The sequence below is a fragment of the Haliaeetus albicilla genome, chromosome 16 (genome assembly GCF_947461875.1).
Source record: "Haliaeetus albicilla chromosome 16, bHalAlb1.1, whole genome shotgun sequence".
NCBI classification, from domain to species: Eukaryota; Metazoa; Chordata; class Aves; order Accipitriformes; family Accipitridae; genus Haliaeetus; species Haliaeetus albicilla.
The window spans coordinates 24,262,006-24,285,428 of NC_091498.1; the positions used below are offsets into that span (position 1 = coordinate 24,262,006).

The 23,423-nt window shown below is 38.8% G+C and overlaps 2 protein-coding genes and 1 long non-coding RNA gene across 3 annotated transcripts in view; 1 reads left to right on the plus strand and 2 right to left on the minus strand.

Annotated features, from left to right (window-relative positions):
• Positions 1-90: 90 nt before the first annotated feature.
• EIF3M (eukaryotic translation initiation factor 3 subunit M) lies at positions 91-16,608 on the minus strand. The gene is made up of 11 exons (XM_069803979.1): positions 16,465-16,608; positions 14,816-14,948; positions 13,246-13,384; positions 12,729-12,852; positions 12,084-12,178; positions 6,688-6,771; positions 5,218-5,317; positions 4,695-4,776; positions 1,404-1,547; positions 785-845; positions 91-358 (listed from the first exon to the last, which is right to left on the minus strand). The coding sequence occupies exons 1-11, from the start codon at positions 16,504-16,506 to the stop codon at positions 238-240; spliced, it is 1,125 nt and encodes a 374-aa protein (XP_069660080.1). The 5' UTR covers positions 16,507-16,608; the 3' UTR covers positions 91-237.
• Positions 7,993-12,071, minus strand: LOC138689295 (uncharacterized). The gene is made up of 2 exons (XR_011328176.1): positions 10,160-12,071; positions 7,993-10,009 (listed from the first exon to the last, which is right to left on the minus strand). It is a non-coding gene; the product is annotated as an uncharacterized lncRNA (long non-coding RNA).
• A 112-nt stretch (positions 16,609-16,720) lies between the features above and the next one.
• WT1 (WT1 transcription factor) overlaps positions 16,721-23,423 on the plus strand; it is a 92,307-nt gene continuing 85,604 nt past the window's right edge. The window contains exons 1-3 of the mRNA XM_069803981.1: positions 16,721-17,133; positions 20,800-20,852; positions 21,286-21,331. The gene's annotated coding sequence lies outside the window, so the exon portion shown is untranslated. The remainder of the gene's footprint in view (positions 17,134-20,799; positions 20,853-21,285; positions 21,332-23,423) is intronic.

A 23,423-nucleotide genomic window follows, 5' to 3' on the forward strand; every position in this document is an offset into this window, starting at 1 on the left:
ATATTGTAAACTTCAACAAGAACAAAAGAAGCATAACCAATATTGCTACTGGTTTTTTGTTGCCAATTATGTAAGAAAATCAACAGAAGATATTTTCCCATGTTAGTTTTATTGCTTTTTTGTGTGTGTTGCAATTTAGAATATTTAGCTTCTTTAAACCAATTGCATACATTTTGGAAACATTCACAAATTGTCAAAGTTTTGAATAAATTTCATCTATAGTGACGTTACATTTTTTTAGGTGTCTGAGAGACTGAGTAGACTGTTTTTCACTTGATTCAAATTTTGTTTCCAGGTGTTCAGAGTGTCATACAATTGCTGCCATTGCTGCTTTCCAAAAGTCCGATGTGTGCTGTGGCTAGAGAAGTAAAACAAAATCAGAAGATGATTACTAGATGTCATGCTCACCTATTAATTCTTTCATAGCATTACTTTAGTCTCACAAATGAATAGGGAAATTTTTATTTTCTCTATATAAAGAGCTGCACTTTACCAGTTAGAGAATTCTGTAGCCTTCCCAAATATTTAAAGCAACAACAGTCATTAGTATTCTTGTCACTATCAGGTCATTAAATGAAATGTGCTGGAAAATAGGACTCTTTCATTAAATAAGCTAATCACATTCAGTGTGAGCTTTAATAAAATTATGATAAATAGCAACTATTTAACTACCAGCAACTGATAGGAACAATACCTTGCTTCTAGTTAAAATATTCTACACATGTAAGTGAAATAATTAGAACACACTAAGTTCTGCAAAATGCTATGAAGAATTAAGTCTTACCTGACAACTACTTTCCTCTGTGTCTGATCTATTTTGCAGTATACCATCTTTGTCTTTACAGCTGCAAAAAAGTAATGCTGTTTTGAGCAATATTTTCAAGATAGTGCAAAGGTATTAAACTGCATAAAAAATGTTCAAAATTAGATCAATAAAAACATAAAAACACAGCAGTTCACTTAATATTGTTTTGCTGTTGGTTTTAACAGTCTAGTAGGCAGAAAAGCAAAATGATGTAACAAGATGAAGGTCATGCCTGAATCCTATTGTTTGGTGCCAACCTATTAAAGCATTATCCTGTACAATTTTTATGAACTTCTCTCCCCTACAAACACATCCTGTTTTAATGACGGCAAACAAAACCACATGACAAATTAAACCTGCAAACTATGTATTAGTTCTATGAAGAATTACATGAAATACAGTTGCTGTCACTGAAAAGAAAAACACTGTTCAAAAGACAACAGTTAGGCACGTCTTTAAGCATGAAGTTTTGCAGCTAGAGCTTGTAACAAACACAGAAATTAAAAATGGATATTTTTCTGAATATTTAACATTAGCATAGAAGACTAAAAGGTATTATTCATTAGCATTGTGTAAAGTATGGTACAATAGTTCTTACCATCAATAACAAATGCTTCTACATCATCAGCTCCAATCTGAAGTTCTTGTTGCATTGTGTCAAATGATATTTCTTTATTCTCTACAGCCATTCCCATGAAAGTAAGTAGCCTCATTTTTGCCATATTGTGTTCGTGCAACAAGCCTGTGTAAAAGCGTTGATAGTTTATGGATATGAATTATAATTCACTAATTAATTTTTTCATGTTATTTTTACTATATATACTTCCAATAATTTAAAATTTATTTCACACCAAGAAAATACTCCACCTGTCCTTATCAACATTTTTTTGAGGTAAAACATTAATTCATGCATCTTCCTTGTGTTTTGCTAAAATAGCTAGTTTAGTTGTGAATTCATCAAGACTCAGTTGTTCTCAGTAAAAGGTAATAAATATCTACGAAAGTGAAGCACAGAGATTTTTTTGAAACAGTGAAAACATCATCTTAACAGAACTTTAGGTGGTGAGGGTGCAAATTAATTTTTCAGCTGCATCATCTGGAAGAACAGCAATACAACAACAAATGGAAAATACATGACTGGTAATGTCAAAACCTTCTTACAGCCTCACCACTCATTCTCATGTAGTTGCTTGAAAATAAACCTCTCTCAGTAATGGTTTAGCAACATAACATTTTTGTGCCAGGAGAACGTGTTTTGGCACTGAATTAACTGTTTGTACCACAGAAAAAAAGCATCATGAGTCACATGTACGCTTACAGCATCTAGTGTGGCAAAAAAGTGTTCTTCATGAAGAAAGGAACAGATATTAAAAGTTAGATCTTTTACATGATCGTATGAATGGCAACACGAGGAATTGAGCCAAGGGCTTGCATGTCTAAATCAGAGACCATTTTCCTGAAAAAAAAGGCTAGGTCAACAAAGTTAAGACATTCAGATGAACCAAGGCATTTCTTAATCTGAGTTGTGTGAGGTACCAACTAAGATTCAGTGGAAGCTTCTTTAAAATGAATGTCAGTCATTTTGTTTTGGAATGACATTATAAACAGTCACACTGCTTCAGTAAATATTTAAGTTTGGAATTTATAACATCCATACACTAATAGGAAAGCACATTAGTGCAGCACATCATGTTGTGTTAATTAGCTATAATTATGATGCAGGTTCCCTCTTTGGCACTGATTCAACAAAAATGTGATCACCATAATTCACACGAACGAGGAGCACCAGCAACTATACCTAACTGGGTTTAATGGAACTCTACAAGCATCAAAAAATCAATTAGCACACATTAACCCTAATTAACAAATGCAAATGAGATGCTGATTAACTTTCTGAAAAAGACTGCTGATAATACCAGATTAAATGTGGACATGTTAGGGCGATTCAGTTGACACAGATAATGCTACTGCTGGCCTAAGTTGTCAGCATTAATAAAACAACAAATTGTAACAAACTGATGCCACCTGTAGGAGCCTTCACTGCACAGCTTTCATAGATTAGTTTTAATTGGTCCTTATCCAGGAAGGGTTAGAACTAAAGCTCATGCTCTACTGTCACTGCAATCCTATTATTAATATCCTTTATTTTAAAGCACAGTATCTTGGCAAGTTATTAAAAAAAAGAAAGCAAACACAAACTTTAAAGCACAATTAAAAATCTGTTTATTTTTGGGAACAGATCACAGGTGTTCTGAAGAATTTTTAATGCCTCATCTAATAATAGTATTGTTTTCTGTACCAAACTGCCCTTGTTTTTCAAATGCATGGCTGAAATGCTCAGACCAGGTTCCTAGCATTCCAGTCTGCACTGCCTCAGAATCTCTACCTTGTCTGCTGCTCAAAGACATTCAGAATTTTCCAAGTACACCGTGAAGCAGGTGAGAAATCAAGATAACTTGAAGGCTGTCTTTCGAAACATATTTAAGGATTTTGCTAAGATTATGTGAATCCTAGATATATTGAAAATGCACACACTGTATGTTCACAGAGGTAAACACAGATACAGGGAGGCAAAGAAATTGTGACTATTGTATATTATACGATTGATACTACGCATATGTGTTAACTAATCTTCCATAAATTTATTCAAACAATAGCATAAAAGCATTTACAGCAAATACTTCTGTGGACAAATAACTAACAGATAAACCATTTCAATACATAAAAATAATTACAATACAAAAAGCACTTTCCTCTATGAAAGAAAAGCCTAAGATGTCTACACAACTAATGTTCAAATACATATGACAAAAGGTATGCTTATCCTATATACAGATTTACAAGCTACCAAAACTTGCTGCTAATTTTATCCACAAAAAATTACATTGATATTTCCATCATTTTAATACCCAAAGTACCAGCATTTTAAACCTTTGAGGGTAATTATTCTCAGAATTATACCACACTCCATTAAGCAAAATAATGCATGTGTTGAAAGGCTGCACTAAACTCTGTTTTAGCAAAACTATGCCTTTCCTCAAATGCATTCAGCCAGTATTCAAGTGTCATTTCAAAATCAAAGTTATAAAAAAAATAAAAATTGATTTTTATGGAAACATTTATTCATTACCAATATGTCAAAACCTTAATGCAGTAATAAAAAAATCTGCATCATTGAGCAATCTCTGCATTGTCACTGACCCCTGTCCTAAAAAGCTGGAATATAAAAAACGTAATTTTAATGCATGCAATAGCTTATGAACCAGTGCTCCTTTGAAACAGTCAATTACACATCAACGGGGGAGTGTCAAAGTGTTAATTACTACTCCTTTTTTCCACAGTGTGTAAATAAAGAGGGTGCTGACATTAACATTCCATCACATTGCTTCATGTGATGAAACAAATTAACTGGGACAGACTGTGGCTTGCTAGGTCTAATGCATCAGCACATGCAGACACACACACACACACTATTTGCATGTTTTATCTTACTGTTCAGGAGAATTATTTGCTGTTATAAAGTTATTAATCATAAAAAAAAATTGTAAGGGATTTATACAAGCTGCTGGCTTAATAAAGTTGTAATCTCTGGCCTAGCCTAGAGTATCAACGCATTAAAGCTCCCCTCCCAAAAGGTTTAAGAGAAAAGAAGTGGGGAAAAACACAGTTCACTTCCAAACATAAAACAGCTTGTCCTAGTAGAACAAACCACAGTTAGATGGTCCATTTATGATCTAGTAGAGGTTAGAGTCTACAAACTCTAAACCATTCTTAAAAATTCCTATTACATTTCCTTGGCTTCAATATATGGGATCAAACTGAAGCACTTTGCAGCTTCCATATCTTAAGCCATGTAAATAGCCAGAAATGTAATGATCTGAAAACTTACCGAGGGAGTCAATGAAGTCTTTGTTGTTCTGATAAAACTTGACATAGGATGCTAGTTTAGCACTCACAAAAATTGTCAAAAGCTAGAAGATGGAAAAGAAATACAAGAACAGTTTAAATATTATCTATGTTTCCCTCCCTGGAGACTGGGGGGGGGGGGGGGGGGGGGGGGAGAACTATTGGTACTGAACAGAAAAATAAACTGTTAAGAGCTAAAATTCTGTCTTCTGTCAATATCTGAGGGCAATCTGTGCTGCGCTCATTTCCTTTTCTCAGACTTGAAAGGCAGTTTTGCTACAGAACTCATGTGAGGGCAGGATTTGTAACCGAGTTTCTGAAACTTCTGAAGGGAAACATTTCACATGTAGTATTTTAATTTTTTAATTCTAAAAGCATTAAAAGAAATAGTACATTGCAGCTCAATATTACTGACATAGATAACTATTCTAATAAATTTGAAGACACTAAAAAAACAAGGCACTCTACAGATATCAAACCATCTTGCTAAAAACAAAGTTACTTACATCATGAATAAGTTCTCCTTCCAAAAATTTGACTGGTTTTAAGGCAAGAAGATGATCAAAGAGAAAGGTATTTGGATCCTTCAATGCTCGCACAATACATCTAATTAGAAAAGGAAAATGCTTATTTTTACAGCAATACACATTTTTATAAGTAAGTGCAACTCAATCCTTGCTTGCTAGGAAACAACCAAGGGTTTTCAACTATTCCTAAACGTAAAACCTGTCACATTCCAATTTTAATCTTTGTTTTACAGACGGAAAAAACAAGGAACAGAAAACATTAAGTAATTTGCCCAGCATCACAAACGAAATTTGCCAGGTGGTAAGATTACAGATCACCCTGCTGTTTCCATCTCTGCATTTATTTTCATTCCGCCTTCATTCCTAGAGGTATTTTTACTGTTCTCCTAAAATTTCACAGAATAAAGTTGTTTAGGAAGATTAATTATACTTGAATACGTGACACAAAACAGAGAAAACCCCCAATACCAAATACTGCAAGGCCTATGATTCATCAGTTGCAGCTCCAGACTATAAGAAGACCTAAAGTGTTTCTAGAACTCTAGGTGAAACCTTTTGTTCAGTGGCACGTGAGAAGACAGTGCTACACTCGCTCCGATGGCCTAGACCGCGACGCTGCCACGTAACATACACCCAGAAGAACCTAAGGTCTGCATAGACGCAGCAATATGATAAACCCTAGGCAGACGTGTTCTCTCAGATGTAAAAACCCTAAGATTGCTGTAGGATGGTCAATGAAGTTTTCATTTATGCAGACACTTTAATTTTCAAAATGAGTCATCTTGATTTTCCTCCATGCTCAAGTATAAACAACTCCCTTGAGAACTACTGGCTGTACACACCTGGCAGAACTACACAGCTTATTAAAAATCTAATTCCTAAGAAGAATCATGATAGGTAGAATGTCAAAATACAAGCTTTTACTCATTTTGGCCAGTGGGGAGAATACAGTGTTAAGAATCAACTCACTCCCAGCTTGTCCAACAAGTAAGTTTATTTCTGTGCAGTTCACATCCTTAGTACTTGCTCACAGAAAAGAGAGCAAGAATTTCTTTTCAACACAAAGTGCTATTTGAAAAGAATGCTCGAAGTTAGAGAATCAAACAATCAGTACGTAAAAAGTCTGAAATAAAGGATGCCAATTCAAAGTTTGATTGCACAGTTGATGTAAACGAAGTCCTTACCCGAGGCTGACTGATCTCTCAGCAATGACCAGAAACACACCTGTGCACTCGCACAATGCAGTAAACCTGACTCTGCCTAGAAACAGCCAAACCTACTGTAGATTGCACAGATAAATTCTCGATCAAGTCAGCCATGCTATAGAAAAGAGGCTGTGTCAGGGCCCTTGCCTGCCAGGCCATTCGATACTCTTAATAGTAAGGCAATCAACGTAATTTAGCAATTGAGAAAAAGCTACTTTTAAGGAAACCGGGAAGTCAGTATTACCTGTGAGCATCAACTCTAGCCTGAGAAGCATTGTCCTCTGTGTAACTTCCCAGGAGTTCCACCATTACTTTTGCTGCAGTGTCACTACAGAAGAAAAATAAAGTTACCTCAGGATTGCTGAAAAAAATAGTTCAAACAAGACACTCAAATATTTAAGTAATTCCATTATGATGTTATAGGTCAAATTAAATTACACTTGAAAAAGATGTAGATGATCCATTTTAATTCTAGTGGAGAGAACAAATTAACTAGATGTATTCTTTCAATTCTTGTTCTACAAAATGTTTATCTTCACCCTTCATTTCATTCTCTTAAATTGATAAATTACCTACTGGTTATGGAAAAAGCTTTCTGAGCTAGGAACAGCTTTATATGGTTCACTAGAATGCTTCTCTTATGCACATCTGGATTTAATCATTGCAGAATAAGTAGCACTGCAAAGTTTATTTCAAATGTAAAATGGCATATCTTAAAAAATATTTATGGTCAGGAAAATGACTGTGTAAAAGCTGCCTCTTCTTCTTTCACAGATTCTCTCTTCAAGTATTCAGAGTGAGAGCTGCTCATTTTACTGACGAAGTTAAGCAGCCAGCAATTAGACTGGCTTAGGCTGCTGTGAAGCAAGCAGCTTGCAACATTGCTTTGACAGACAACTTTTAGAAAAACAATTCATTCTGCGAAAATTAAGTAAACCTACAGCCTTGTCTACCCAGATTATTTTGTAAACAACAGCTCATCAGTTACTGCAAACCAGCTCCGAGACCGTTACCCTGTCATTTTAACAGATTTGGATTTGTGTTCACATAACAGTTCTTACCACTAGCGAGGCCAGCAACTGCTGATGCTTTTTACAAAATTTTCAGCAAAAAAATATACACATTGAATGTGCTGTGTGTATACACACAAAAAACTATTTCCTATTTCTCCTGGAATTCTTATTAACTATCAAAATAGAAGGTTGTGACAGTCCTTCTATACAGAGAATAGATTTTGCTGATGCCATCTTACTACTTCCTTTGACAAGCTAGGGTGTGGCTGTAGATGCGACCAAAACTCAACAGTGAGAGCACAACCAGAACTCAGTGATGTGCGCGTGTGCTTTGCAGAAGTCTCCCATGCACGTACACAGACTGGCAACTACTCTACTAAGAGGTACTTCCTCAGTGGACAGTAGGAAGGCTGGATGCTGCTCTCCAGAGTACAGTGAGCTACAGTGTAAAGCTAAGCTCTTCAGACACAACACATTTCCCCACGTGGTCTAATAGGCCTACAAAACTTTCCTTAAAAGAAAAAACTCTGCAAGAATAAAGTTTCAATTCACTTTAATTACTTAAGTTAATGGCATAAATTGCACTGGGAAGGAACAAACCAACACAACACTCCCAGTACATACTGTGCTGTGATACAGGTTTAACCCATATAGCAGGACAGGTCTGAACTGGCTTTCTAGTACAATTACACTATCTTTATATGGGTATTTATTTTAAATCTCATAATACTACTATTTGACAACTTTTTTACAGAGTGAGGTTTTGTGCTCATAGAGAATTTACCAGATCTCATGGATATGCAGTACAAATATTAAGACATCGTGGGAAACAAGGAATACCATTTATCATCTGGATGTATACTGAGTGAAGACAGTTTGTGCCCAAGGCAGGGGAATTTTCTATAGGTCCCAGCCATTATTCCAGAACTGTCTTCAGGGATGTAAACTTGAATGAAACATTTGTTTTAAGACCCAGCATTAAAAAGGTCAGCTTATGTTTTCTCATGGCAACTGATATTGGTGTGTAGAGGAACTGATAGCTCTGTATCAGTGAAATAAAATTAATTTAGACAGCTTTATATATGACAGAACCATTTGCATGTAAATCAGTCTATGACAGACTATGATTTTTGCACTGGTGAAATCTTATCAACACTAGATGTTCTAGTAAAAACAAAGAACCAGTTTAATACAGACTGATACTATGTAGACATTCAAAGAAAGAGGCTCAGCTGATGTGCTATTCAACCTAACAATACAAGACTCCTTATTTAACACAAGCTTTCAGTAGCTGATCTTATACACTTCAGCACTGTGGTACAGATTTCTGGAACCTTTCCTCTCCTCCCCCTTCCCTGAGGAGTAAAAATTGAAAACTATGCATTTAACTAATTTCAAACAGTATTTGCAATCCCCCACCTTTTTTTTTTTTTGAAGTGGGGAAGGAGTGGAATCTTTCACTTGTATTTCTAGGAAACATCAGAATGCTACAAGACAAATACTCCCAAACTTTCTGTGCTAAATTCTTGTAAGCCTCGGCAAATATGGCAGGCCTTTTAATCTTATTCATTCTATTCAGCGTCAGATTGCTACCATAAATTAGAATGTTTAAAGCAGTAATACAGATCACTATTTTACCAGAGCTCATTGCTACATGTATATCTCACCTAAGATGCAAATGTGAACATTTTTTCTAGCAAGACAGCTTGCCCAAGTACTCTTGGCTCCACTTGCCAGTCTAGATGCGTAACTTGACAAAAAGCCAGTGAGAACTAAAGAGTGATGGTAGATAAAAGGAAGAAAAAAATACAGAGTATTCAGATGTTGGAATCGAGTCCCTCTACATTACATGATATTAAATGGAATTAAAATTAAGTGAAACAATTATTTTGCAGATGCCTGACATGCTGAGCTTTTTGCTACAGGTATGAATAACCAGACTTGCCAGACCTGTTTGAATGTAAACTTGGGCAGGACTAATCCCACTCTGAATCCTGCCAGGTCAATAGCAGAGACCAGCTGTAAGCTGCATCAGGCTGGTGCCTGGCAGGGCCTCACAGAAGAACTCAACTCTCTGGCTGCATGCAAGCCATGCATGTTTGTAAAACTCCCATCTATAACTGGAAAAGAAAACAGGTTGCGTTACCTTGCAGTTTCATGCCAACACAGCTAGGAAAATGCTGAAGACTAAAGCAGCTGAGGCACAAAACTCTACTGCAGAACCTTTATGGCACGGAGCATAAGCAGCAGAGAAAGTAACTAATCTCTTGCAAAGTTCAGCTACCAAATACAGATCTCAGAAACAAGCCACACCAGCCATCTGTTTTCCAGCCACCACCACCAATTTTTCTTCAGTTGATCATGGGAAAGATAAAAATCCCTCTTCGAAGAGATCAAGATGATTTTGATCATCAGAAAGAAGAAACTTCAACCAGAAAGTGACTGGAAAAGATTTGATAGAACAAGTTTTCACTTATGACTGCAGGAAAGGAACACCACACATAACATCTACATAATGTACTTCTCATGAGCTACCAATCTGTTCACTACTAACTTATCCATTGGGGGAAAGTCTATTAGCTATGGAAAACCATCTCTTCCGCCACATTGAGTGAAGTTAAAACATAAAACGAACCAAAACAAAAAAATTAAAACTCAATTTTTTTCAACAATTATTCTTTTCCCTTGATTACAAATCAACACCGTAACTGAGGTATTATTTTTATTACTTAATTTTCAGTTCCCACTTCCCATACTGCTAGATAGAGCAACATTCCTGAGTGCTAAAGCTGGAATGCTGCTGTGAGTTTCCCATACTATTGCAAATACTGCCCACTGATCCAGGAGAGTGAACCAGGTCAAAGGTGCTAAGGTCAATTCTTGTTTTCTTTTCTGGAGAGAAGTGCAAGTGCTCTGAAAAATTGCTCCATTCAGTGCAAAGCTTGCTGCAACAGATGGTAAGGACACTGAGTGCAGGAGTAATACATTACAGGGTTTGTGAAAGTTTTTAATGCCTAACTTGCAAATATTACCTATTATTAGTAAGCAAAAACCATTTGGTAGCAAGGTTACTGGTAGCACTGGAAACAAAAATTAGAAGTTTAATCCACAGATTTGATAACAAGACTAGATAAAAATAGTTAGTATGGGAATTAAGCTAGTTAAAACCTCTCAGTAAATCAATAGGATGAGAAGTGTTTAAAAAAGTAGGGGCATTGCAGAGTATCAGTGTAATACTTCTGAAACAAAGTAAGCACTAAGCAATGTGTAAGATCTCCGATTAACATTTCTGAAATTATTTTGACCATCTCAAATCTGTCATACAGTACTATCAACGCAAAAGCATTTTAGTGTTAGTAACAGGAATAGGAATTCCCAATAATGATGCAGCTCACGGTGTAACTACTCCATAAGGATTAATCATCCCTAAGTTGAGGTTAGTTAAAAATGATCCTGCTATGTTGACACAGCATTTCCAGGCCAGAATAAGCTAACTCTCCTGCCAGAAGAAACTCTCCTCCTCCTGTAACAGCTCCACACTTGCCTTTTTTAAACCCTGGCAAGGTCACCTCCCCAGTCCAATCCACCCTGCAGTTGCACAAATGCACAAACACACACAGGTGCTTGGTAGCTGGAGGGGACAGAACAGGAATGGGGGGTACAGGACAGAATTGCTTCCTCCTGCAGCAGTACAAGGTTATGCAAATGTAGAAAACGTAAGTGTTGTTCTGCTACCAGTGTAAGTCACCAGTGTAGAGGTCCTGATGCTGCCTCACTATGAAAATTAAAAAAAAAAAACAAACTTAGAAAACTAACTCAGAAAACAAAGTGAAAGGGAAAGGCGGGGGGAAGCAACACACACACTCCACACACACATCCCAAACTACAGCAGGGACAGTTGAGACCGGCTGAAACTGTTGTGGAACTACCTGCTGAAACTACTTCTGGATACCAGCCCATCTCTATAGCCCTGGCGAATGCAGTCAATACATTGTATCACATCTGGAAGATAAACTGATGACAGCTCTCAGTTAAGACTTACATTAATTTACAGACTCGATACACACAGGATTACTTCACATGCCAGAAGACACTGGTCTGCCAAGTTTGTTAGATCAAAGATGCTTCTTATGATCCAGGATAATAATTTAAAGTGGCCAAGCAGGTATTCTGTGGACATTAATTTCCATGACTAGTGGAAAGCTCTGTCCTAAAGGTAATGTTTACATAAAAAGACTGATTCTGTTAACTGTGATTGATAAGCCTCCCAACATCATTAAGTAAGAGATAGCACTACCATGCACTAAAATGTCAAAAGTGTAATTAAATAATAAACTTGGCATAATGCTACAATGCTCAAAGATTAATACTTATAGAAAGCAATAGTTTTATTTCGGGAGTCTGTGATTTGCAGCTAATTCACTACTAACTTTAATATTCTTGGAAACACTGGTTTAACATAAGAGTGCTTAAAAACATAAAAAGAAAAAGACCCAGGTATATTTAGATTGAATTATCAGTACAGATTAATTTTAAAAGTGTTGCGAGAAATACTTTCCCTACAGATCACTTACAATACTTCAACTTAAAATACAGTTATCTAGTATCTATTACTTGTCTTTTATACCTTTTTTTGCAGTCTACCAGGACATCGTACAGCAGTCTCAGAAGAGTATGCTTTTTCTCTGTGCCGAGATTCCAGTCAGAAATCCATTTTCGAACCTAGGTAGAAAACAAGTGAAAAAGAAGCGTTGGGGAAAAGACTAAAATAAAACTGAAAATACTTCTCATTTTCTCTCAAGCAGAAAAGGATTGAAAAGGTCTTGCACAGAGATTTCTCCTTTTGGTCCTCTGACTCTCAGGCTCCCCATGCAGAACCTGGAATTTTTCCCATGAGAAGCCAAAAGTCTGTGCTCTCCATGTTACTTCCTAAATAAGGATGAGTGATTCTAATGCACTCTTGATTCCAGAGCAAGTGACAAGAACTTGATGCTTCACCCCTGTTCAAAGCTTCTCACTTTCATTACTATCACAGGAATGAAACAGACACATCTAACTACGTTCAGCATCAGAAACGGAAAATAAATGGCAACTTGATTTAGATTCAGTGGACAGACCTTTAAAAGATAAGAAATTCTGTATTCTGCATTTCTTATTTCACTAGGCTCTGACAATTTATAACAGAGACATTCTGTATCAACTCTGACTAGTATTTAGTGAGATGCAACACAGTTAATACAAAGGCCATAACTTGAAGCACCACATTAATTACCTGATCTAGTTCAGTTGGAATGTACTGGATGGCACCACATGATGAGGCCACTTTAAGAAGGCTGCAGTACACTGTGTATCTCACAGGAGTGTTCTTATCCATACCATGGAAGAGATTGCTCAGTCTAAACCACAAACAACAAACAACTGAGTTGAAGAGGTTTCAAAAAACATTACTGGAGTACATATAAATGTCTCTATTAAGATGCGTGCTAGTACACCCAAAGCACCCGGTGGCACCTTATATCCATGATGGATTTTAACAGCTTCCAGTTTTGTAACCATTTTCAGCAGAGGAGCTGAAAACTATGCATTTTAAATTTAATTTTGTAATACCCAAGCAAAGAAAGTATATTGGTACTTCTATTTTATGATAGGGAAAAAGGAGGTAAAAAAAAGACTGCTTCCTGCATCAGAGAGACATATCTTGACAGACACCCCACACTTGGATTTAAAGACATACAAGATAATGACTTTGCAAGGTACCACTGTCTCACTTTCCTCAGTACAATACTTACAGCTGCAGCCTAAGAGATGGGCGCTCTCCTTCCCGAAATTTTACTAACTTCTCACACAGGCTTTCAATCAGTGCTTCTTGTTTGTCAGGTTCCAGGATAAGAAGCAAAGAGACTACACTGTTCATCACACTCTCAACATCTGCACAAAACAAAACATGCAGCTGTTTAAAACTGCAAGCAGCAATCATCACTAGCTATTTCATGCTGGAAAGTTACTTCTGCTATGAATAATTATTTAGCACCAGCAAGAACTGTGAAAGAGAGAAAATGCCAAGGTAACCAATCTGGATATTCATCAGAATGTACCAGAGATTTGGCTCATGTGGTCTTTCACCAACACATCTCATGTAAAGTAAGAATTCCCACTCTAAGGTCAAAACAGAATTTGGTATTTGATATCATCCTTGCTCTGAATTCTCTGTTGACACATAAGGGAAGTCAGAGGAACTTCAGGTTTTGGTCTTAAAAAACCCAGTGGCTTCTTCCTGCACATCCAGAAAACCGCTCCACGATTCTACAGTGAGAATACTAACGCTAAGTGCTCAAGTACAGTAAAACATTTCACCAGGAGCACAAGGGATACCCAGACCACAGGGAAAATACCCACAAGAACAAAGTCTATTCAAAAGCTTCCCCAGCTCCTGTTTTAAGCATGGTGTTCCATCCTTTCCAAACAGGACCAGACAGGTTTTGTGTTTTCTTTTCACAGTCTCCCCAAATACCAGTTAGGCAAAGGGCAAAAACAAAATTCATTACATATGGAAAATACTATTTATTCCCCGAAATGACATCTGAACATCAAACAGCAGAGCAATAAGCTTCTCCAGGATTTCATACTCATTTGCCTACAGTAAAAGGCAACATGAAATAATCTTAAGTACTCTTTCTTAGATGAACCATGCATTCTTTCAAACAACATACACTATTCATATTAGCAATTGATTTTTTACATGTAAAAGTTCTAAATGGAATTTGTATATTAGTACAGAGCACAACAGGCACAGAAAGATCATTTAAGGCTATGGCAGCATTATCAGTGTCATTAAAACATATTAGTGCACTTTCTAAGGATCTACAGCCCTAACTCAAAAAGAGTTATTGACTACTGAAAATCCTAGTGTTTTCAGACAATAATAGTCAAATAATGTTTAGGCCTTAAAACTTCTACTTACAGATGTCTAGTCCTAATTTTTGTTGTCACTTTTCTTTTTCTTGATCTGCACCATCACAGCCAGTAACTGACAATAAGTCTTATTTTTATCATACTCTTTTCTTCAGATTGAAAACCTATTTTACATACAATTCACTATGCCTTCATAACAAGTGCAGTCTAGCTCAATTTCTGACTTCTTCAAAGGGCGCTGGATGTTTGGAGAAGGGAGGGGTAGAGTACATGCAAATTTTACATGGCAATGATGGAAATAAGCACTTCCAGTTTTATAAAGATGCATGTGTTAACATGCAAGCATGCAAGCCATGCAACATACCTCTAAATTCTGCCAGCTGTTATTGTTTGAAAGCAGTGATGGCGATATGTTTAGCAAAAGCAACAAGACTTAAAGATGCAAACCTTTGTCATCCTCTTTCAGGCACACGTCACAAACTTCAATAATCTGTGCCAAGTCCACATGAAGTCCACCTTCAGCGTTTTCTTCAGAGATTTCTGCTCCTTTCGATTTCAGGTAAGCTCGAAGTTCTGCAGCCTTAAAAAAAAAAGACAACATACACAAAACAAAAGTTGTTTTGTGAACAGCAAAGTCAAAGTAATTAAATTTCTTACAGAATTTTGTTCTGCAACCACTCCACTGCCCCCACTGCTCGCTCACACTTCCTCTCACTTCTCCCTACCACCCTGTATCCTACAACACTCCTCCACTTCAACGTACAACCCAAATACCGACTCAGTGTAAGATGCTGCACATGCTATGGCTGGTTTGCCAGGAACTGAATAGATCACACAACTGTTGAACTTTCTCACAGTATGAACGTGTCACTTGGAACAGGTTAGAGGAAAGCAGGCCTAGTAAGTTTTTGCGACAAAGATGCTTTCTTAGGAATTTTTATTATCTTTTACTCCCTTTGAAAACTTCAGGCAAAACAATAAAACCATTTAGTTGCTTCTTCACTAGAAAAGAAAAAGGGTATAAACAAAACCACTTTAGAGGAGACAGAACTTACAGTCTTCACACAAGTTAAAGACAGTTCCCAACATAATGCTACGACCTGCCTTACCTTATTAGCATTTAAGCCTACACTAAGAAAATATCTTTCCCCCAGCGACAGGCCTATTCATTAATGTCACACTCCACAGTTTCAGCAGCAGAACCATAACCCTTCAGAAACAATCTGCATGAGGCCATACAACTTTTGGCACAGGGAAACTCTGACTGGGATGCTACTGTGACACCAGGCGTCATTTACATCACATCATTACGGTACCATCAGACACAGCTAAATGATCTCGGACCCCTTACTGTCCTGAAGATGTTTCAGACTAACTACTCGATGGGGATTTACTAGACATTATGGCAAGCAAAAACTGGACTGAAGGCCAGTAGTTGTGTATGCATTTCTTGTAGATTTCCAACTGTGCATATACACACCACTTAAAAGACACCGGGAAACCCTAAAATTCAAAGACAAAACAAACAAGTAGCTCAAAGACAAAATTCACAATTCCCATGCCCGCAGTATCGAGAACCCTGCAAAACCGAGATGCATACACAATGCTCAAGCCCGTATCTGAACGGGTGTTCCTCTGCTAAAAAAAAAAAAACCAAACACTGCATAAGAAAAATGAAAACAAATCACTAGGGAGGTGAAGAACTTTGAAGAGGAATCTGCGAGCACAGACTTATCTCTCCGGCCGCTTTTCCTGTCAAACTCTCCAGGACACAGCCCACAGCAGTTGAGGGCGAGCTACGCGGGCTCCGCGCCGAGCAGCGGCCTTGGCCAGGACAGGGACGCGCGCCCCCGTCAAGGCGACCGGCCTGACTGACTGACTGACTGACAGCGACGGGACGGGACGGGACGGGACGGGACGGGACGGGGCCCCCGGCCCCCGGCCCCCCGCCCCGCAGGCCGCCGCAGCCCAGCCCGGCCCGGCCCGGCCCTGCTTCCCCACGGCGGGATCGACCCCCGAGGGCCGGGACCCGGCCCCCTCGCTCTGCCGCCGACACCCCCGCGACCCGCTCCCCCTGCCGAGCCCCGGCCGCTGACCTGATCCTCCTCCGTGATGTCGATAAAAGCCGGGACGCTCATGGCGGCGGAGGCTGCCGCTGGCCGGACCGAGCACGCCGCCCGCACCGGAAAGGCAGAGCGGCTTCCGGTGCCGCGCGCCGCCCGCTTCCGCTGCCCCGCTCCTGAGGGGCGGGGCGGGGCGGGGTCTCGCGCTCCGCCCTGCCCGCCGCGCGCCGCTGTGGGCGAGGCGAGGCGAGGCGAGGCGAGGCGGGAGCCGGAAGCCGGAGCGGGCCCCTCAGAGCGGGCGCGGATCCCCTCCAGCCTCCGCCTGGCCCGCTGTCGCCCCGGTCCCCGAGCGGTTCCCCTCGGGCCCTCGCCGGCGGAGTTCTGCTGCGGGGCGGAGGTGCCCCCGCCGCGGCCGGGCGACTTCAGGGCAGCCCGGACCCGGATTCCACCTCACGGTCTGGCGGGCGGCAGCGGGCCGTGCCTCGGCGGCAGCGGGCCGGGCGGGTCGCCTCAGCGCTCGTCCCTGCGGGGGAGATGGGAGTAGCTGGCCGCCCTTAGGCGGGTGCTCCCAGGTGCGCTGGTGCCCGTATGCCGTCGGTGTCGGCAGGACTGCTACCGTGTGGAAACAAAGACCATTTTTTTCTCTCTTTCCGTCTAAAAGGAGTGTTTCCTACACCACCACCACCCCCCACCCCCAGAAGTGTAAGTTCTTGCCTAGTCCTGTCTCCTGGAAGAGTTTAAATAATAGACTTAGTATAGGTGTGTCGGGAGTGAAACGTGGCCAGAGAAAGGACAAAAGCTCCTAACCAGGTGGCGAGTAACCCACTGCTTAGTTTGTTTTAACACCTTAGCTCGTACTCCAGCTGAAAGTAACAAACCATCACTCGGTGTTACTGACATATTGCACGTTTTTTCAGCTGAAGCGTTAAGAAATTTCCTATTCAACAGCTCTGGCAGACCAACAGGAACATAGCTTGGCTTTCCCCATGTTTCAAAGGCTAAAATGAAAGCCGAGAAAAAGTAGAGGAAAAAAGAAAACCACACGCAAACTTTTATTTCCCTGGGGCTTATGCTAAGTGTTCACTGGATACAGAAATCTAGAAAACACTTAGACAAGTTCACAACTATTTGGGTTAAATGTCTTCTAAAGACTTATTTAGTAAGAGCTGAAGGGGTTTGAGAGAAGGCTTCGTGGATGGCCTCTTTATGCTACGTAACAGTACTGACTAGAAAGTAATTAAGAGCTTTTTATTACTCTAAAAGTCGTTGACTAATTCAAGATAAATATTTCTTTGGAGAAATACAGTCCGACAACCAGCAATGGAGTTTTGAAGTGCCAGGAAAAGAGAGCCGAGATGATTATTCTGCTAATGAGAAAGTTGAGGCTGGTACTGCAGTGCTGTGTTTTATATTGTTTACGTTAGAATGTGTGAATCATCTTGATGGTACAGTGTTTTGTAAAGTCTTGTCCTTGATGTAAAATAACTAAATGAGATATAGTTCACTGGGACTGGAGGTAGTGTTTTATGCTTCAAGAGTTTAAATAAATAATCTACAGTATGAAAAAAAGTTATATTGATTTATTGATCATACCATTGAATGCCTTCCTAGCATTGACACTGTTTAGCAAAAAGAGCTGTTGCTCTGTTGTCGGTGAAACACTCACTTAGCCCAAATTTTACAAATGAGATTTTAGCAATAAATATGGAAACACAAATAAAAAGGGTCCTTAACAGTGATATTTGGTGTTCTCGGTGGTTTGTATTTAGAAATCATTTACACAAACTTTGGAGACTAATTGAATATTAATGGCAACCTTGGAGTTTTCAGAGAGGTTTGCCAATATATTGGAAGGTAACTAGGAAAAACTAGCAATTGATAATGAACTCAAGGGATGTATAGACTAAAGGATGCCACTCCAAATAGTTGCTGTGCTTAAAAAATAGCAGATGCTTTTTCTTTTTTTTTTTTTTTTTTGTCCTGGACATTCCTTATGAAATTTTTTCATTGCTCAGTAAAACAAACCTTGATGAATTCAGCTTCACTGACTGGGGAGTGAGAGTTCCACCCTTTCTGCAAAAGCTGAAAAAACTTAATTCTGCTGTGGAATTACTGGGCAATTTGCAGGAATCAAAGTCACAGTCTGAGGTTTGGAGGAATATTGTGAGCTTCCAGAACAGCCTTTGCATCTCTTGTCTCTATACTCTTGAGTTTTACACATTTGTATCACAACTAACACACATAGTGTGATTCTGTCCACAGCCTGTTGGTGTTTTGGATCACCAAACGTTTTGGGAAATGTTTCTAATAATGGTTTTATATAAAATATGTAGAAGATACTGAAAGCACTGGCAGTTTCAACTTTTTATCAATAAATGTTGAATTAATTATTAGTCACATCACCTTATCATCATTATACCCACCATAGTTTGCAGAGGTTAAAGTGTCTTCTAAAAACTTACCTAAATTTCCTAAGTTAGTAAGACTGCTGTATACAAACCTTTTTTTTCTTTTTTTTTTTCTTTTTTCACCTATAAACCTAACCAAATAACAACTAGACTTAGTTATTGAGACTAATAACCAGAGCAGGGGTAGCACGTGCTTCCAAGTTTCACAGCACTGAGCGCAATGAACCTGATAAAGGCCCGCATTGCCTTTAATAAAGTTCATGGCTCAAATTAGTTTTGATCATCTGCATGCTTGTATTACTTTTGGATAATGGTTCAACTCTTTAATTTTTCATCCAAATCCTGGCTAATTAATTTATTCTAGTTTGGGCAGTATTTTTGAAATAATATCCCTACTTTAAGTGATGAATTATCTTTACTAAAGTGGTTTTAAGCAGAATATTTTAATACTGTCTGACTGATAGCCTTAGCAGTATTTTATATTCCATAGGTCAGCATTCTGGAAGTTACAGATAGGTACAGAGATAGGTCTCTGCTTTGTGTGCCTAATCTGGAATGGGATCTGATTTTCATAGAATGAGTGTTTAAGCATTTTTAAAGTGCAGATGACTTTCATCTAGTACTGCTTAATACAGTCCTGCGAGAATAAAGGTAACGTGACACCCAGCACCCTGGGGGAATAGGGATACATCATACATTTGATTTGCACAGATCTTCAGGAGACATTTCAGGTGCTGAAGTATGTGCCTAGTGCCAGTTTGCGTTCTGGGATATCATGCATGGCTACAAGCTGCCATGAGTCTTCTGTAGATCCCATGCTGTGTGTGAGATTCCTCTGCAGATGTCTCAGATACCCCAGGGTATGTCAGTGGCCCAAGTCACATAGGGAATTGACTCCCAACCTCGTGTCTTTTTTTTGTTTAGGTAGTGCACCCAGATGGAGGTTTGTCATGTAGTATTCCAAATACACAAAAATAAAATAACCATTGATCACACTGGGTAGACAGGACATGACTCTAAAGAGCTCTGCTGAAATATCCACATATGGTATGTTGCATAATACTTTATTTGTCCCAGAAGAATTAAGATGATAGATGATAGCTGGGATTTGAACTTGTGCATCAGGAAGTCCACTTTGAATATAAAGGGGGCAGTATGTGTTTTGTGAAACTACCAATGTAAAGAGGATGCAGTGAAAGAATGGGTTTCAGTTTTGTTCAAATAATGACATTTCTGTGGAAACGAGGCAATTGTTTGCAGTCCTGTCTGCAGTTTGTGAAGCCAGTTCAGAAACGGGGCATTGATGGGATTAAAGCTCTGGTGAGGGAGCCAGAGGTCCCTGGGGAGGCCGCCAGGACGGGTGCACTAGGGCTGGGGAGCCTCAGCCAGCCAGTGCCCTGGAGCAGGCAGGTCTGCAGGGTCGGGTGGGAGCAGCGCCTCAGGGACAGGCCAGAGCAGGGACCCAAAGGAGGTCACTACAATTTCAGAACTGGCTCATGTGTGTATGTGTGTATATTTGTATACACACGGAGAAAGAAACATCCAAGTAAGTCTTGGCTGCTGAAGGGAAAAGGTGAATTTTGGCTGGCTCCCACTGTAAACTGGTTTGGTTTGGTTTGGTTTGGTTTGTTTCTGTAGGCAAACCAGAAGGGGGAGAGGCAAGGAGGGAGATGGAGTCTAAAGAACTGGTATTCTGTCCTGCATGCTTTGAATGTAGTGACTGAAGAAAACAAAGTTCTTCAGGTGACACATCTTAAAAAGCAGTATTAATGGAGGCTACAGCTCTTTGAAATCAACAGACAGCTTTTGAAAATAAAGGGGCTAGGGTTGACTGTAGAAACTGATCATCTTTTCTTAAAAGCATTGATGAAACAGATCTTCAATACAGAAAACAAGTACAAACTCTGTGATGGCATAATTTTTCCTCTTCAGAATTAAGTTTTTGATTTTTTTTTTACAGTTCTCCATCTGTAGTGATGAGATGAAAGCTGAGTTGGCTCTCTGGAAAACCGGGTAAGGGTAACTGCCTTCTGTGAAAACTGGCCAATGGCAATTGTAGACCCTTTTCATTCCTGTAATGCGGTACGTTTTGTGCTGAGTGCCCTCTTGAGGTCTTTGGCACACAGTGACCTGGACGAATCCCGGGTAGTGAGTGTGACTACCTGAGCTGTTCCCGAGTCCTTCCTTTAAAGGTTTTCCCTCTCTTTTTTCCTCCTTTGGGAGAGATGCTCTAACAAACCTAGACTGGGGGAACACATTTAGGTCAGCTATTACTTCAAGTCAGAATTACAGACAATGAGTTACTCAGCAAGGGTAAAAAATAATTCAGAAATTAATCCAAAATACTAATCAGCCAAACAAAACCTGTTTCATATTCAGGAACTTTGATTAGCTTTATAGATGTATAGAAATGTGCTTCCTACTTATGTTTCTGGTTTTTCCCTAGTTCTTCCAGCCAAGTTCTGCAGTCGGAGGAATTCTGGATAACTTCAGTAAGTATAGTAACTTTTGGGTGCTTATCTGGTTTTCTTATAAACTGTAAATTCTCCACATTTGCCCACTTTCAATTCCCCCAACTGTATCAGTTTAAAAAAAGTACCTGCAGTTATCCTGACCAGCATGCTATCTTCATTCAAAATATTTATTAAATATTCTGAGTTTAAGAAGCAAAATTCAATATTGCATTATTATTAATAATATTGGGTTCTGACATGGAGCATTTTGCCTTTGAAAAGCCTTTAGCAATATATGTTGTTTGGATTCTAGATACACTTATTTTGCTGCTAGTGTAGCAGGTGTTTTTCTTAACCATTTTTTTAGGAGAAATCCTAAGTTTAGAGGAAATGAGCACTCGATTATTTAAATTTCCTGAGATTAGAGGAAGAACACTTTGCCAAACAATGCCTCTTCACTTCAAAACCTCTCCCCATAAATTATGTTAGGAGATCTTATTAAAAGTCTGTAAAAATTTCCTATTAAAAATGGTTGATTGCAGTCCAGACCATCACAGCTTTTGTGCTTTCAGTGAAATACCACAGCTGTCGCAAAGAAATATATTGTGAGACAAAAGGTTTTGTTTCCTTAGTCATAAATTATTTTTGTGATATCTGAAGTAAGATAAAACTTTCACTTATATTTGAGTGAAGGAAGATTCCAGTGATAACTTGTTCAAAAATCTATAAAAAGAATATAAGAATGTAGATCTAGATAGCAAATTAGAATCAGACTTCCTTTTTGTTTAAGGAAAGCAATTATTTCTGAAGTCAGTGAAGATTATAACCAGGGATAGTAGCATAACTTTGCAAAGCACAGTGCCTTTATCTCAGTAGAACCTGAAGTTGAAGCTTTCAAGTCTGACCTTCAAGAACTATACAGTAGAAACTAATGTTGGCTGGTTTTTAAACCAAAGTTAAACAATAGTAAGTCTGTTTACTAATTACACTTAGAAACAAAAATAGGCCATTTTTTTGAGATTATAAAGAAGTATTAAACAAATTGGCTTTGACCATATTCAGTTTTCTATTGGCAAATGAGTTTTCTGCTAAGGAATTCTGCAGAAACACCAGCCTTTTAGAGGAAGAAGGGCTGTATGTACACTGAACAGCCTGTGAAGTATTTGCTGTCAGGACTGGATTCTAACTATGTTCACCCAATCAAGGAGTAGAAGTATATTCCACGTATGACCTGTGTCTGTAATGAAAATATAAAAGTACAGCATATATACTAAAGATTATTTTCCGAAATCAGTTGCCAAATAATTTTGAATGAAAGATAAATTAGGATATTCACCATTTGCTCATACATCATTGCTTTATGTATAAAGGTCAGATTTCTCCACCTCCTCACCTGCTCATTATAGAGATTACTGAATAAAGAAAGATAGTACAGGTGCTAGAACTCAGAGTTTGAGAGACATTTTGGGTTATTTATGGAAAAATCAATATGCTTTTTCTAACTATCAGTAGTATTTATAACTAAGCCAGTTCTCTGTACCCGTCACCATCACAAGAGTTTACTGGAATTTCTTTATATGTATATTTAAATCAGGAGTGTACAAAACAAAACCACAAGATGGTCTTCTCTTCTGCTGTGCAATTTAGAGAAATAGAGTATGCAGCCTTGATCTTCTAATAAGATCCATTACTATAGCCCCTTAATTTTTTCTTCTGAATGATTTTTCTTATAAATCAAAATTCATCTTCATAGGTCTTTTCTACGGCAACATGTGCTATGCATTCTTCAGGTCAAACTTGCTCAAACTGAAAGAACTATGAAGATAGCTGTCTTTAGCATAAGGTCTAAAGCAAAATAGTCAACCTTTAGGAATTATTTCCTTTGTGAGGATGAAGATGTGTATTTCACATCCCATATACCTGGAGCAGGGACAAGGTGACTCACATATTTGTGTTGGTAAGATCCAGGAGTTGATGCAGACCAGTGTAGACAATGTGCCTCGGGCAGACAATTACATACTGCTCCAGCCATTGCTGAAGAGTGTGTGGGGCACTTTTTGGGGTCGGGGAAAAGTACCTAAGACCTCTGTAGTCCTCTGTACCCTGTTAGGATGTAGCTCTGTGTTCTCAC

Coding starts and splice junctions, on each gene's coding strand:
- EIF3M (XM_069803979.1), bottom strand. CDS start 16,506: ATGAGCGTCCCGGCTTTTATCGACATCACGGAGGAGGATCAG. Junction 6,772..12,083: donor CTGGTAGACTGCAAAAAAAG/GTATAAAAGACA, acceptor TTTCTTCTGTAG/TGACACTGCAGCAAAAGTAA. Junction 5,318..6,687: donor GCTAGAGTTGATGCTCACAG/GTAATACTGACT, acceptor TTTTCTAATTAG/ATGTATTGTGCGAGCATTGA.